This window comes from Pteronotus mesoamericanus, unplaced genomic scaffold (genome assembly GCF_021234165.1).
Source record: "Pteronotus mesoamericanus isolate MK-2021 breed Mesoamerican mustached bat unplaced genomic scaffold, CSHL_Meso_final contig_557, whole genome shotgun sequence".
NCBI classification, from domain to species: Eukaryota; Metazoa; Chordata; class Mammalia; order Chiroptera; family Mormoopidae; genus Pteronotus; species Pteronotus mesoamericanus.
This window is the reverse complement of record NW_026555200.1, coordinates 1,602,628-1,619,016: the sequence shown is the minus strand read 5'-3', so window position 1 is coordinate 1,619,016 and position 16,389 is coordinate 1,602,628. Positions and strand designations below refer to the sequence as shown.

Sequence of the window (16,389 nt, the reverse complement as noted above, 5' to 3'; positions counted from 1 at the left end):
AACTCTAATCCTGTCATCCAGCTCCCTCTGGGGCTACCTTGAGGACGCTGGCCAAGGTACTGCCCAGACCCCTAACTAGAAGCAGAGAACCATAATCGAAGGAGCATCTTGGGGACCTAGGGTCCTGGAAGCGCAGTCTTGCCTCGCTCGCTCCTGCATCCTGGGCTCCGGGAACAGAGCTGCTGCTGCAGCGAACAGAAAGCACGACTCGGTCAGGCTGAGCAGGCCGGCCCACAGAGCAAAGTAGACTGGAGCCGGGATCTACTTTAAAAGGGGGCGTAGCGTGGGTGGAGTTTGGCGAAGGGCGGGGCTAGGAGATAATTAGAGGTAATCCGAACAATCCCTCCCTCTGGGCGAGGACAAACCAGAAATGGGGGGGAGGGGGGGGTGGACGCTGAGTTAAAGCCTGGGGGCGGGCAGGGGGCGTGGCCAGAGGGGTGGGGCCAGGGTCCGCAGGCTCACTGACAGACGGCGGCGCCCCGCGGTAGTCCGCGAGCGCCTGCTTAGCCAGGTAGGGGTAGCGCTGTATCTTGGTAGCCAGGATGCTAGCTGGCACGTTGGGCACGAGCCAAGCAATGAAGTGCAGGAAGAAGAATACCACGTGCTGGGGAGAAAGGTGACCAAAGAGAGAATGATTGCCTTAGCAATCTTAATTTATAGAGCGCTTACTAAATGCAAGGCACTATTCTGAGGGTTTTCCGGGTATTAATTAATTCATTTAATCCTCATGACTCTAGGAGGTAAATACAACTACTACTCTTGTTTTACAAGTGAAGACACCGAAGCATAAACAAGTTGTCATTTGCCCAAATCACAGAGATATAATTAGAACCCCTTAACACTGGGACCCTGTTAGAGGCACGGCTGGAAAACAGGAATCTTGAGCAAAGCTGGAGCGAACATGCTTCCTCTCTTCCTCCAACTCCGTTGCCAAGGTAATAGTAGTTGTACTAGTGATACTAAATCACCGAGCACCTATGACGTGCTAGGCACTGTGCAAGTGCTGGACATTGAATCTTCGTAACGATACTATGAAATAGACCCTATTTTGTAATATATCCCCATTTACAATCAGTAGGCGGCAGAGCCTGAACTTGAGCCTACCTCGAAAGCGATGGTGAAGCCCAGACGCACAGCCAACAGCTTCCAGTAGAAGAGAGTGAGGTTCCCCTGCGCGAAAGGCCTTGCTTGTACCTGGGCTGTGGAGCGCGCCGGGTCCTGCGGGGATCTCGATTCCACTCCTTGCACTCCCGCCCCTCCCGCTAGAGCCTGGCCCTGCGCCTCCAGACCCAGCTTCCGGCCTTCCCAGCTCGGCCCCGCCCCACCCCTTCCAAAGGCTCAGTACCCCTCCCCTTCTAGAAAGGTCCGGCCCCCTCCGTGCCCGGTCCCCCCCGCCATCCCCGGCCCCCCCGCGCCCCGGGGATATCCCACCTGCTGGGCACGTGGTTGCTCTGGGCAAGGTAGGCTGGAGATGCAGGCGCTAGCGTTGAAGCTGTCCCCCCCCAGTCCAAACGCACTTCCACAGGGGTATTATTGTCCCCATTGTACAAGAAAGAAAACAGGCTTATAGACAAGCAAAGACAGAGCTTACAGGAGGCAGAACCAGCTTGCGTCCCCATCTCCTGACCTCCAGTCCGGGGGCTTCTGCTTCATTCTCATAGAAGCCCTCCTGACTAGGCTCAACCCTGTGCCCCTACCCCTCCTGTACTCGTGGCATGAGGAACTCCTCCATGTTACCGGCCAGCTGTTTGCCCACCGTGATGATAAAGAGATGCTAAGTGAGCTCGAGGAGGCAGCTGCTGGGGCCACACTCTGGGTGGCAGACACGGGACACCTTCCTCCAGGCTTAGAGACTGTATAGGGCGGCCTAACCTCCCTGTCAGAGCATGGAGCTGTCCCCCTGCTCTTTGGAGGCCCCGCAGGGGATCCTGCCCCTGCCAGACCTGAGCGTGGGACAACCCTCACCATCTCCGGAGAGCCGGCCCCCTGGGGGGTACTCATGTGCTCATGGTGCATGCTGAGCGGCTTGCCTTATCAACCAAGGTGTCCCACACACCTGTGCGCACGTGCCCTCCTGCTGTGGAGCCAGGCCGCCGCTAAACTCCATGCTGAGGCTGACCCCTCTGCCCACTACGCCCCTGATCCTCTGGCCTCCCATCCACTGAGAGCTAAGGCTGGTGACAGGGCTGCTGGGAGGCCTTGCCCCCTCCCCACTAGCCGCAGAGGGCTGTGTTCCCAAGGGCCTGTGGGACCAGGGCCCGTATCTATTGCTCAACCCATGAGAAGCCAAGGAAGGCCCGGGAATGAGGGTGTCACACTTCCGGGGACAAGTTCTTTTGATGATTCTCCCTCTCATTCCCACCAAATGACAAGGGCAATTACTCAGTAACACCACTTCTGGGGAGCGTAGCCCTTTAGGACCTAACCAGGGTTCATTAAAAACTGGAAGCTCCCTGAGGGAATGAAAAGTTCTGGTTAACTTCTGTGTGCCCAGCATCCAGTCCAGGGTGCTCAGCAAAAGGTTGCCACAGAGATGACAATGACCCAAACTGCAGCACGAGGAAGTGGGGGTGACAGACCTGAGCCCCCCAGGGAGGGGGAAATAAATGAGTGCAGGAGTTTCACACTTGCCCTGTGAGGAGCTGGTATGTTCTGGCTGAGAAAACTGAAGCCCAAAGAAATCAAGGTCCAGCTTCAAGGTCAACACCAAAGCCGCGTCATTATGATGAGAATGGCTGCAGAGCCAGTGAGTGGGCCACAGAGGCAGGTGTGGGGCAGGACGTAGGGGTCCTTCAGGCCTGTCACCGGGCTCTGGGCCATCTGCGGGGCTGGGACAGCAAACTCGGATTGGAGCACTCCTGTCAGAGGGATGGCAAATGTTTATCCCAGGGCCCAAGAAGCGGGGTGTCATGGCCCTGGGGTGGGGGAAGGCTCCCCCCTTGCCCTGCCCGCACAGAGAGCTCTGGGAATACGGGAATGAGGGGTGATTCATTGCTGTTTCTGTGCGGCCTTCCCCTCAGGGCCTGGCTAGGAACCTGTGGATGGGTGGGATGGATGGATGGACGGATGGACGCAAAGAGGGGCGGGCAGACAGAGAGGTTAAAACCAAATGAATGCACATGTGGGAGAGGCCTGGACAGACTGATGGATGGGTGAGTAAACTAGACAGGAAAACAACCGGCAAATCTCTATAAACGAGTGCACACATGGAGGTGTATGGGCAGATGGGTGGACGGATGGACAACGGCCAGGCGGGGGGGCAGACGAAAGCATGGACAGTGGACATGAGGATGGAAGGGTGGGTGGATGGATGAGTAAACAACACATAAGTTTATTCAGTGACTACTAACTGACAGCATACTGCTGTGCAGCAGATACTGGATATGCCATGGTGACCAAACTGGGAAGGCCGGTGGCCGGACTCCAAATCCCAGGCCCATTGTCCTCCCTGGTTTGTTCTTTCCCGAGGAGATGGTGAAGGGAGCCGTTCACCGACGGTTCGGAGTGACGGCGGGTGACGGGCGATTCTCTGACTGGAGCAGGGCTCCCAGGGTAAGACGGGCCTGCCCTGTCGTGGGGGGACCTGGGTTATTTCGCAGAGCAACCTTATGGGTCTTAGCGGAGCTGGTACTGAAGGAGGATTCGGAAGCTTCCTTTCTGGGGGAGTTTTAAGCCCAGCGATAACTGGCTGGGATGTGGAATAGCTGGTACCTGTAGCTGGAGGGTGATAGTCAGGCCCAGGGACTACCTCCACCGGGTCCCCCTCCCACAGTTTGCTGCTGCCCTGGTGGGGTAAGGTCAACGGGAGCTAGGAACAGAGGGGACCAGGCTGAAGGCCGCTGCCTGGGAGCAGAGCTGGCGGCCGCCGTGGGAAGGTCTGGGGTCTACAGGCTGTGCCGTTGTGAGCCGTGGGTCCTGCCCCGGGACGTTCCTTTTCTAAGGTAAGATCAAACCTCAGCTGTGAACCGAGGTGGTGGTAAGAAGATGCTGATCAGTCCTTTAGGTCCTGGAAGGGCTGACAAGCATACAGGCAGCGTCCAAGGTAGACAGACGTGGCAAGTGCCACGCAGGCAATCAGTGTGCTCCGGAGTGTGAGCAGGGGCGGTGCGGGGAGGGGGCATGTATGAGCCTCCTGTGTGTGCCAGGAGGGGAGAGCATTTTAGGTCAGTGCTGGCGGGTGTGTGCACACATGGTCACGTGTGTGAGTGTGGGTATGCAGAGCTGCCAGTGCTGACTTCTCACGAGGGGGAAGAGCCTCACTTCTCGTGAGAAGCCTGCATTCACCAGTGTCTCTGGCTGGTGGGACAAAAGTGAGACACAAAAATGAGTAAGTTCACTCACCTTCTTGTTCCTGTCCTTGCTGGCTACCCACAGGGCAGAGATGCCAACAGGCCAACTCACTCCCTGGCCGCCACCTGGTCCAGTGAAGCTGCTTTCTGATCCCCCGAGGCTGGCAGGCCCCTGTCCTAAGCGTGGCGTGACAGCCTCATGATCAAGAAAGGCACTGCAGAGCAGAGGCTTGCCTCCTGGACACACAGATGGACTACATTTCCCAGCCTCCCCAGCAGCTTCATGTGACCATGTGTGCAGGAATGAGGTACAGTACCCTAGGCCAAGTCCACAGAAACCTCGTGGGTGACCGCTCAGTCGCACTCAGTGCCCTGCTCACTGGATGGTGATGCCCCAGGGCAAATTGGGAAGCCATGTGTTGAAGATGTCAGAGCCTGGGTCTCTGAGTGTGTGCGTGGAGGAGAGACCCCCACGGCCACCTTCCCCTCCACCTGAGCTGAGACATGAACAAGAAAAAAACTTCTAGAGAGTTGGGCCACTGAGACTTCAGGGTTTTCTGGTACAGCAGATGGTACTACCTCAACTGCAGAGTGGGATGAAAGGTTTATGGTTGTGAATATGCGAAAGTTTATTCTTGTAGTATTATTTATTGATTATTGTATTATTTTCCATAGAAACAACTGTAAACCTATTTTTTCCCCCACCCTGTAACATGGGCTCTCAATTGGTCACTTGAGGTCCAGGGCCCCACTGAGACACCCCCCCTCCCCAGCCACGCCCCTGTGTGCTACAGAAGCGAGGGGATCGCAGGAAGCTGGTGGAGATGCTTGAGTTCCGGGCCCTGCCCATGTGGTTCCTCAGTTTCCAGAGCCTCGACCTCCAGGGCCACGGGGGAGGGCAGAGGGCCTCAAACCACCGCTCCACAGAGCGTTAAGCCCCCACCTCACCGCCATGAATTCTGCAAAGAAAGTGCTGCTGGGGCAGCCTTCACAGGCCACCATCCTCCCTGACCAATCCTCAGGATGAGATCGATATCCCTGTCCCGGTCCTATGTCGTGGGTCCTGTCCCCTGCTGGGTGTCACCTGAGGGTTGGGAGTAGGGGTCACACGTGCCCACTCATGTCAGCTGGGGGTGTTCTCTTGGGGGCTGGGGAGCAGGCCAGCTGCCACCTGGTCCTGGTGCCACAGCTGCTCCGCCAGGCTATTGAGCACGTGGGCAACGTCGGCCAGCCCCGCCCGCCCATCCAGTGTGTGCCCATCTGCCAGCCGCCGCCCGGGCACACTCTTCACCCGCAGGAGGGGCAGATCCCAGGCCTGGCGGAAGGTGGTGAGGTCACGTTCAGGCACGTCCGTGTGCATGTACTGGTCAAATCTGGAGGAGGATTAAGGAGCCTGGTCAGGCATCTCTGCTAATGATCTCCCCCCCAAGAACACCCCCAGCCTTCAGACCCAGGCTTCTCCCTCCTCCCCGGAGTCCCGCACCCAGGGTCTGGGGGAGGCCAGCTCCAGCCTTTAAGGTAAAGCCCGTGGGGTTGGGCCCCATGGCTGGACAGAGGCAGGGTCCACGTCTTGCCAAGTGTGGCCTCTGACCGTCCTAGGGGCCAACCAAAGGATACTTGGAGCCGATGACCATCCTGACGACACCAGGGGCCTCCCCTGCTATGCGGGTCAGCTGTCCAGGGAGGTCTTCAAAGGAGGCACGGTCGGTAAAAGAGAAGAGGAAGAGGAAAGCATCTGTTTTCTCCTTGCAGGCCTAGGGATGGAGAGGCTGATTCAAGGCTCTAACCACGGGACCAGAACCCTCCCATCAGCTGTAGAGCCCGCCTTTCACAGACTGGGAAACTGACGCCCAGAGCAGTGAGTGCCTGGTCCCAGGGCAGAGCACAGGCTGGGACCCAGTCCTCGATGTCAGCTCAGAGCTCTCCCGGGGGGCAGCACCCGCAGCCCACTCATGCCCCATTCTGGCTCCTGCAAACCGGGCAGGCTGGGCTCAGACAGCTGGACTCAGAGGCCCACCTCAGACAACCAGCCCCTCCGGGACCCACCCGGGCCCGCCTGCCTGCTCACCGGCAGCATGTGATCGAACTTTCTGAGCGCAGACTCCCCGCAGTCCCAGAACTCAAAGCGGAACATGACGATACGGTCACTGACCTGCAGCTTGGCTGGCCAAAACACCACGGTGGTCTGGATGCCTAGGGAGGCCAGGGCCAGCCACTTAGCATGGGAGAGGCGGAGGCGGAGAGAGGCTGGGGGCTAGGAAAAGACGGGAAGACTACATCCCTGCCCTCAGGAGTCCAAGTCTGACGGGGAAGGCCAAGTCTCTGACCTGGGGGAGTTCTCAGTCTGATGAGGGAAACCGACCTGCCCTGGAGGAGCCTCCAGTCTACCAGGGAGATACAGCCCTAGCCCCAGCCTTGACAATGAAGTTTCACTCATATGGACAAGGGGACCCAAAAGTCCCAGGATACAGGAGGACGTTGCAACGTGATGGCCAATCAGCATCGAGGGGGTGGGGGGAGACAAGAAAAGATTAGTGTTTCCTGAGCGCCTACATTGTGCCAGCTCCATGCTAGGCATGTTACCGCCCGTATCTCTAACACCAACCTCCCAACAATCCCATGGGATTGGTACTATCGTCCCTGTTGGACGGAGGAGCCAACATAGGCTCAGAGAGGATCGAAGTGACTTTCCAAGCCTGCAGAGTAGCGGAGCTGGTTCACATCCCAGGTCGTGTGGTCCAGAGACAGTCTTTTCCCCACCCTGAGGAGGCCTCCAAAGATGGACTCACCAATGGTCTCGTGGTGTACCACGGGCACCTCCAGGCCAGCTAGCTTGGCCACCAGTGCCGTCTTGCCCACGCCACTCTTCCCAGACACGAAGATCTTGTAGCTGGCCGTGTCAATGGCCACGGCTGGGGGCAGCACCGGTCGCTCGAGCAGCCCTGGGGCAAGTAGGGAGCCCTGTGGGGTCAGGTTGTCCCACCCAGTCTTGCCCAATCAGACTCTGGGTGGCACAACTTCATCTAAGGGCCTTTTCACTGCCAACCAGCTGTGGTTCTCTCTACTCATTCCTGGGGCCTGGGGCCCGAGCAGTGTCCCTGGATGAGCAGCTCTGCTGAGAACACTTGCGCTCTGTGGGCAGGGCCAGGGCCCACTCCAAGGAACAGCAAATTACTTTTTTAAGTTGGATGCATGAGATAGTTTTTATTGATATTATTATCGCATGTTCTAGATTTCTTTGTCATTAACATTCTAGATCTCTCACCCATAAAAGCAAGGCGTTTCAAAATTCTTAGCAGAGAACGATCAGCAAAAGTATTCCCAATTACTATAAACTCCTTAGAGTTAATGCATCAAGATCTTTATGAATGTTTTCATTTTAAAACTTGCTAAAGAAAAATCTAAATTGTGATATGTCTGTAGGCATAGGACCTCAAAGACCTAAATTGTTGGTTGCCCTCTCATTATCCGGCTTTAAGTCTTCGGGGGCTTTGTCCCTCCTGGTCAGAGCTGGACTCTCACAGCCGATGCCAAGGGTTTCTGCTGGCCTGCCAACGCGGCCCTGCCTGGGGGAGCTGGCTTCATCCAGCAGGATATGAAAGAGGCTTGTGTCTACTCGCTAGTCACAACAAGTCTGTAAGATGGGCTGTGGAGAAGGTGCAATGGGAGTCTATTGTGTGAAGTGCCCAGCAGAGGGCCTGGCCCCGGGTGCGGGCTCAGTCAACAGCCTCTCTGGTGACAGTAGATCTTGGCAGGATTTCACTTGTTTCCATGTTCCTGGCACTGGTGATGGAATTAGCTCTTAGGAGATTTTGGGGTGGGGGCCCCAGGGATAGTCCAGGGGTCCCCCAGGCTGGGGAATGCAGTGGAGCAGGCCCTCACTGCCCTGCTTCTCTGGTCCCCCAAGGGAGCGACAGGTGACACCATTCTCCCTAAGGAATGGCAGGTGACAGGCTCGGGGAGGGGAGATTGGGGGAGACTTACCAAACACCCGCCGGCGGTTCTTGCGCAGGATGCAGGCCAGGTACTCCTTGCCTTCGGCACTTTCGTGCCAGTCTGGGACAATCACCGAGCCTGGGGCGGGTGGTCTGGCCATGGCTGGGCACCCGATGGGGTAGGGAGATGGCAGAATGCTGAGAGCAGAAGGGAAAGGGTAACTGTCCCAAGCTGGACCTGTGAGCCTTCTTCACCTGCCGTCTGGCTCGCCCCCTCCTTGGATGCTGGAGAAGTCTGGAGCCCCACCCTTCTTATTATGCAGATTAGCATTTTGGGAGTCCACGCTCCCTTTCACTGTCCTGGGAGGTCACTCATTCCTGTCTACCTCTTATTACCCAGAAGGTACTATTCCATAGTCTCTCCTACCCCCGTACTGCTCCCCAGGGGGCAGCCATCCCATTTATTGCCTTGAGGGTATTTACACAGCTCTTCTTTCCCTTGTCACCTCCAGGAGAAGTCACACGGCCCTGCTTCTCCTCTGCCTCCTCGATGCTGACACTCGGGGCCACCCAGCCCTCACCATCGGCAGTCCCTGCGGGCGAACAGGCTAGGATGGAGAAGGTCCCTTTAAAAGTTCTTTCCGCGCTCCCGCCGCCGAGCCCGCCGGGCCTCCTTCCGCCCGGCCTGCGACCGGCTTCGGCGCGCGCTGCCCGGCCAGGCGCGGGAGCAGGAGGCGCATGTGCGGAGGTGTTGTCATGACGACGCCAGGGGGCGGGGTTGGGTTGCCTTGTTTGGGGCGGGGGTGGTCTCCGGTGGGTCAGCAGCTACCGCGGAGCAGTGACAGCTTGGACAGGGCCTTCCCCTCCGACCAGGGGTCCTCTTCTCCTCTATTGCTTAGTCGGAGCCCCAGTCTTTCTTCCGAAACTTAATCAAATCCCGCCTCTCCAGGCGGAGAGGGTCCACTGCCTCTGTGCCGGTTCCCTTTTCTATAAAGTGGAGGTGAAATACTATTACCTCCTAGGATTCTTTACAACAGTGCCCTGTCCACAGCAATGCTCAGTAAGTACTATTACTGCTCTATCAGTCCTGCTAGGCAGGACGTCGAGATGACTTACACCCCTCTGCCTTCACGGATGGGGGAAAAGCAGCTCCGAGAGAGCAAGGTCTTAAAAACTGAGTCCGGGGCCCACTTGTACTTGCCAGTCATTTGTTGATTGACCGATTCATCCCGTTCATTCAACAACTAATTACTGAACACCTACGCTGTGCTCAGCCTTGTCTAGCTGCTGGGAATACATGGGTCAACAAGGAGTCCCTGCCCTGCTGGAGCAGACATTGCAGCACTGAGGCCATGAAGCCATCTACACTGTTCCAACACTGGGCGCTGGGCCTCCTACCTGAAGGTGTGTGCTCAGTGAGTGCCTGTTAGCAGGATGGGATGCAGGTAGGTCAGTACTGAGAGGTTGCCTATTACACTTGATTTTTACCAGTGTCCTGTTCCAGTGCCTTCATGTAGGGCGGAATCGCTGTTCTGTAAGGAATAACCTATGAGTTCACTTTAACTAAAGGCCAACTGAGTTCCAGGCAGTGGGGGCTGTACAGAGGTTGCCTTGTTTCTATAAAAAAGCCTGTGTCGGAAATACTATTATCCCTTTTTTCCTTCACAGATGAAGAGGCTCAGAGACAATATGATTGTCTAGGGCTACACGGCACAGCTGGTCAGTGGGAAAACTCAACGCAGAACCCAGGGTTTCTGGACTCTGAAGTGTGTATCTGTTCTGCCAGATGGGGCCTTCTGTTTTTAAAACTTTGATGGCTGTTCCTAATAAAGCTGGAAGCAGCCAGAGGACCACAATCCCACCAATTGTGGGGGTCCATTATGTCCAGTGGGGTGGAGGGGACCAGGATGTGTAAGACAGGGCACTTCCCTCAAGTTGCTGCCACTGCAGCTACACAGAGATACAACAAATGAATAACCGCTGCTGCAGGATTTTGTGCTTGAAACCTGCCCACACTCCCAGGTGGCTCAGCTCCCCTTCCTGCGGCCCTCACCGGATCTGCCCGGAGCCAGCGTACTTCACAGCTGTGGTCCCTCCGTGGACCAGCCGTGCCCCAGCGGCAGGGCTCAGATCTGACTCACCTCTGGGTTTCCAGACTTCACACCCAGCCCTGCGCTTGCTTGCCTCAGAGCGGACTCAGGGGGAGTGTGAGGAAGTGAAGCAGCTTGGCAGAATGAGCCTGCCAGTTAACCTGAAGGCCAGAGAAGATACGAAGCCCTCCCAGGCACAGAGATGGGGGCTGATGGTCAGAGGAGCTGGCGGCCAGAGCGTTAGCCTCAGGAATCAGTCTTGACTGCGCTCGGGAGCTTCGGGGGGCACCAGGGGCCCGTTGAAAACATGGATTCTTGGGCTCCATCCTCCCAAGATTCTGTTTCAGGGCATCAGATGGGTCTGTGAGCCTGCACCTGTGACAAGAGCACTAGGCAGTCCAGGAAGCTAAGCTCTGTATCAGTCCGCTGGGGCTGCCGTGACAGGTTGCCAGAGACGGGGTGGCCTAAACAACAGAGATTTATTTTCTCACAGTTCTGGCAGCTAGAATTCAAGATCAAGGTGCCAGCAGGGTTGGTTTGTGGTGAGGCCTTTCCTTCTGGATTGTAGGAGGCTGCCTTCTCACTGTTTCCTCGTGTGGCCTTTTCTCTGTGCATGCACTCCTTTTTTAAAAAATTTTATTTATTGATTTTAGAAAGAGGAAAGAAGAGAGAGAGGGAAAGAAACATCAGTTTGTTGTTCCACCTATTCATGCATTTATTGGTTGATTCTTGTACATGCCCTGACTGGGGATTGAACCTGCAACCTTGGTGCATCGGGATGATGCTCCAAACAACTGAGCTACCTGGCGAGGTCCTGTGAGTGCACTCTTAGTGTCTTCCTCTTTTTATAAGGATACCAATGATACTGAATTAGGGCCCCACAATTATTACCTCATTTAACGTTGTATCTCCTTGAAGGCTCTATCTCCAAATAAGTCACATTGGGGGTTAGGGCTTTAACATACATAAATTAGGCTTATAGACCCTATGCACGCAATTCAGTCCATAATAGGGTCCGTAAGCCTAATTTAGATAAACTCCGCTGCTGGGGACAGGAGGCCAGGCAGCAGTTGGGATCTGGGAGTAAGGTGGCCAGAACGGCGTTGCAGAAGGGTGCTTGTGACCCATCTTGATCTAGTGAGTTCCCCTCCCTGGGCCCCTTTGACCACTGAGTAGTATATCCCCTTAAGCAAGTTGCTGCTCCTCTTAGGGCCTCAAGTGAAGCAGGTGACCATCCATGTACAGGTACTTCTAGGGTAGAAGCTTCTGATTAATCCACTCTTTTCTTCATGGCCTTCCCCCCACGTTGATTGAACACCTCCTGGGTGAGGCCCCACAAGGTCTTGAGAGGAGAACTTAATCCACACAGTCACCAGCCTCAAGTAGATGGCCCAGGTGGGCAGACTCCCACAAAGGCCTGAGGCCCTGGACAGCAGGGGCAGGGGGCGGGGGGCTGCCCGGGTCCGGAGTGTGCCATCAGTGGAGAAAGGACACGGTCAGATTTGTTTTCATCGCTTGCCTGGCCCCGGGGCAGCTGCTTCCTTCGGAGTTTCCCTGCCTGCCCTCTGGGATGCCACACAGGGGCCAGAGTGAGGTCTTACAACGTAAATCCAGCAGTGCCACACCCACAATTATAGTCTTCAGATAGTCACTGCACTCAGAATGAAACCCAAAAGCCATGCCTTCGAGGCCTTCTGTGACTGGCCCCTGATCTCTTGCTCTTTGATTCAACTGCCACCCTCTTCTCCTGGCCCTTTTCTGCTGCCCTTTAGGGCCCCTGCCTTGCCGTTTCCAGCGCCACCCCCAGTGCCGTACAGGGACAGCTGCTTCCCGACTCCGGCCCCGGTGAATGTCGCTGCACAGGGAGGTCTCCCCTCCACCGCTCAAGGATTTGCCCCAGGCTTGCTCTCTCACACCACCCTGTCCTTGACCCTAACATTTTAAAATGGGTGGTCCGGCTCCCTCACCTCGGACAGAAGCTCCCGGAGGATAGGGGCCGCAGCTTTTTGTAGTTACACCCCTGTATTAGTTTCCTCGGGCTGTGGTAACAAAGCACCGCAAGCTGAGCGGCTTAAACAACAGAAATGCCTGTAGTTCTGGAAGTTAGAAATTGGAGATCAAGGTGTTGGTAGGGTCAGTCCGTCTGAGGGCTGAGGGAGGATGCGCTCCAGGCCTGCCTGCCTCTGGGGCTCGCAGGTGTCTTCACCCCTTTCCTTACGAGTCCCTATCCAGATTTCTTCTCCTTCTTAGGACAGCAGTCATGTTGGTTTAGAGCCCACACTAATGACCTGCTTTTACTTTAATCACCTCACTAAAGACCCTATCGATGAGTATGATCACATACTGAGGTCCTGGGGGTTAGGACTTCAACATATGAATTTTCCCAGGAGCATAATTCAGCCCATAATAATCCCTACTACCTAAAATATGGCTGCCATACAGTAAAAACTTAATAAAAATGTGTTGACTGACAACTGGCTAGTGCTGCAGCTTGGAGAAAGGCCTGCGGAGCGTGAGCCTGGAAGGACCAGTAAGGAAGCAGAGTGAACATTCTGGGCATGAGTGGGCTAGGACAGTATTTGTTGAATATTTATGAGCATTTCTTGTGCCCAGCCAGACACTGGCAGGAAACAGTGAAAAAGATACAGATCTTGCCCTTGGGTATTCCACACTCTGGTGGGAATAAAATCGAAGAACTAGATAACTACGCTTAGAAGCAGGGCAGCCCTGGCTGGTGTGGCTCAGTGGATTGAGCACCAGCCTGTGAACCGAAAGGTTGCCAGTTTGATTCCTGGTCAGGGCACATGCCTGGGTTGTGGGCCAGATCCTCAGTTGGGGACGTGCGAGGGGCAACCTATCAATATTTCTCTCACACATCGATGTTTCTCTCCCTCCCCTCTCTCTAAAAATCTTTAAAAAAAGAAGACAAAACAAACAAGAAAACAGGGCAGTAGGGTAGAGGGGCAGATTAAAATGTCCAGATTCCATTACTCAATACAGGATTTGGGCTTGGAGCTGCTAGATCATGCCCAAGGAGTTCTGGAGGCTGCAATGTGCCAGGCCTGGGCTCTGGGCTTGGCAACAAGGTTTGTGTCCTTGACCTGGACAGCCTCTTGTGTCACCTCCTGCTTGTAAAACCCTCTGGTGGCTTCCCACCGCACCTACTGTATGTCTCAGTGCCCCAGGGCTCCGTACTTGCTCAGGGCACAGCTGCTGAGAATGAATAATCCCCAGGCTCGTCCTGGGCTCCCCTGATCTTCTTAAGGGTGGGAGGCAGCCCAGGATCCTTGGCTCTGGGGCAGGAGCCTCCTTCTTCCTCCCAGACTTCTGTCTGCTAAGGCCTGGGCCTCAGCCCTCCCCTTTGCTGCAGGGGGTAAGCAGACCAGTTCCCTGATGAGGGTATGACATACTCTACCAGCCTCTTAGACATTTACTTAAAACATCAGCTTAGCTTTGTGCATGCTGACAGGGCCTGGGCCCAGAGCCCAGCCCCGTGGGGAAAACACGGGCTTTCCCACAGGTGGGGGCTGGGGCAGAGAGGGCAGGCAGGCAAGCCAGCCTGGCAGTGGTGCTCGGAAGCACGGCAGATGCCAGAGAAGGGGTCCGACCCAGGCTTTACCAACAGAGATGGGGGGGGGGGGGGGGGGGAATGAGCCTTTTTCTCCTCCAGTACGTTGTTTCCTTCTCAAGGCTGCCTCCGACAGAGCACCCAGGACTCAAAGCCTTTCACAGTGTGCCCCCAGGTGGTCTTTGGGGGAATCACACCCATTTCCTATATTAACAAAGATTGCTGGTTCCAGCTGAATTGCTAACCTGTGAGGCTGGCAGCATCACTGCCATTTTGTTGACAAAACTGACAATTAGAGGGGTAGTCAAAATCACAGGGCCAGGTTTTGAACCAAGGTCTTTCCTGGTCCAAAGTCGATGCCTATGTTCCTGCCCTGCATCCTCTCTAGGAAGTCCTTTCAGAGGCCACAGAATGTCTCAAGGTTTGCAAGGGCATGTAGGACTCCCTTGGTTCCATTCTTGATCTGATGCATAAATCACTCTGTCACCCAATCCCATGCAATTATTTCCCTCTGCTTGAACACTTCCAGCAATGGGGAAATCATTACCTCACAAAGAATCCACAAGAATGCTGAACTGCTTTTGTCACACATTGTAGAGTGGTGGTAGGGGACAATTATGGCCATAGGGAACAGAAGGCAGACTGCAGCTGGGGGTCCTCCCCTGTGCCTGGGGGAGGTGGGAAGGCACAGCAGAGCCAGGGTAAACCCCAGTTACAGGCAGCAGCACGATCATCAGGCCAGCCTGCAGGATGTGGAGGCAATGCCTCCTGTCCTGCCTGGACCTGAGGGTGCCCAAAGCCTGGACTCTCCCAGGTTCGCTGGGTTAGGGTGATGTGAGGCTGAGTCTTGGGCTGAAGAGCTACTCAGGGTAGTGATACGTGCAAGGCCTTGGTCTCCTGAGTGATTCCTGCACTACCTTCCCAAAGAGCCAGCTGGAGAAGAACTGCAAAGACCCGAGGAGAAAGGGCAGTCTTTTTCCCTGGCTAGGCGCTGTAACTTAGACCTAAATGTGCAGAGGCCTCTGGCCCTTTGGTCCCCATGGGCGTGGCCACCGAGTGCTGTGCTAGGCCTGCATGGGACACAGTGGCTGCCAACTCCTCTGAGGCCTTGGTTGAGTTACTGACAGTCTTGGAGCTCTGTCCTCAACATTAAGGTTTCTCCCCAACTCAGCAAGTTCCCTCTTCTCTGCTCCCACACGTCCTCTGACACAGGGCCGATCACTTGGCTGTCTTCATGTTGTGACCTTGTTCACCACAGGAACATGCTCATCATCGCCTCTGGCATGGACAGTCAGGATGCTGCAGGACGCCTTACAGGACCGACCTGCCTGGAGGCTGGGCACCTGGGGTCTTCCCCAGGAATGGTATCTGCCTTCCTTCCGGGACCACCAATCACCCCTGGCACCTTATGCACTGAATATCCCGTAGACTTGATGATCCAGGCAACGCCTGAATTCCACCCATTACATACAGCTGACTGTAACAAAGTTCTTCCCAGCGACCCTGGAATCTCTTCCCTAGAGCTTCTACCCACTTGACCTCGTACAGCCCAACCTTTCACAAGGGCAACTGTGGAAGCATTCAAAACAATCGCTCCACTCCCATCACCGCCGACACAGCAGCTGTCGGCACACATTGCTGGGCCCTTTGCACCCAAGGCCCTTCTTCACACCACACTCCACACACTCTATAGTTTGCTGTGCGCCTTAAAGTACAGTGAACGGCATGGTCAGTATCAGACCACATGTTGTTAGAAATCAAAGTTTTGCCCTGACCCACGTGGCTCAGTTGATTTAGCATTGTTCCACAAAGCAAAAGGTTGACGGTTCGTTTCCTAGTCAGGGCACATGTTTGGGTTGCAGGCCAGTCCTGGTTGGGGCACATGTAAGAGGAAACCAGTTGTTTCTTTCCCTCTCTTAAAAATAAGTATCTTCAAAAAAAAAAAAAAAAAAAAAATCAAAGTGTCGTTGGGCAGCTGGGACAACAGGGCCTACAAAAACTGAGCCTGGAACAAGGTTGATGTTCCATATGTACTGAATGAAAAGAATGTAACAGGGCTTGGCACAAAGACCCACGGGTGTAGGACACTGGCACATACTCAGCAAATTGCTTCAGGGCTCTTAGCCACTTGCCCTTCTAGTGCCTGGCTCCTCCTAGGTCCCCACACAGGTGGGGTAGGCTCATGTCATTGGCCCCCAACTGATACTTCCAGATTGAGACCCAACTACATGTGCCCTTGAATCCAGGCAAAGAAATGTACCAGAGGCCAGACTTGATTGGCAAACCAAAGAATAAAGTCTAAGAGGGAGATTAAACAACAGGACAATTCTGACCTGATTTATGGCAGCAGCTGCTACTTACTGCTCTTGAGAGGCAAAAGCCTTTGAGGTTCTCATGACATCTAAAAGATGACCCTGACAACTGCAGACACACATAATCCTTAGTATGGGCATGCTCCTAACAATTTACACACTGAGCCCTGCCCATTCCTTCAAGATCCTGTATCT

At 55.1% G+C, this 16,389-nt stretch overlaps 1 protein-coding gene across 1 annotated transcript; it reads right to left on the bottom strand.

The window, feature by feature from the left end:
• Nucleotides 1-5,412: 5,412 nt before the first annotated feature.
• On the bottom strand, nucleotides 5,413-8,808 carry CPLANE2 (ciliogenesis and planar polarity effector complex subunit 2). The gene is made up of 6 exons (XM_054579623.1): nucleotides 8,783-8,808; nucleotides 8,274-8,422; nucleotides 7,079-7,231; nucleotides 6,358-6,482; nucleotides 5,907-6,043; nucleotides 5,413-5,662 (listed from the first exon to the last, which is right to left on the bottom strand). The coding sequence occupies exons 1-6, from the start codon at nucleotides 8,806-8,808 to the stop codon at nucleotides 5,413-5,415; spliced, it is 840 nt and encodes a 279-aa protein (XP_054435598.1).
• Nucleotides 8,809-16,389: the final 7,581 nt, after the last annotated feature.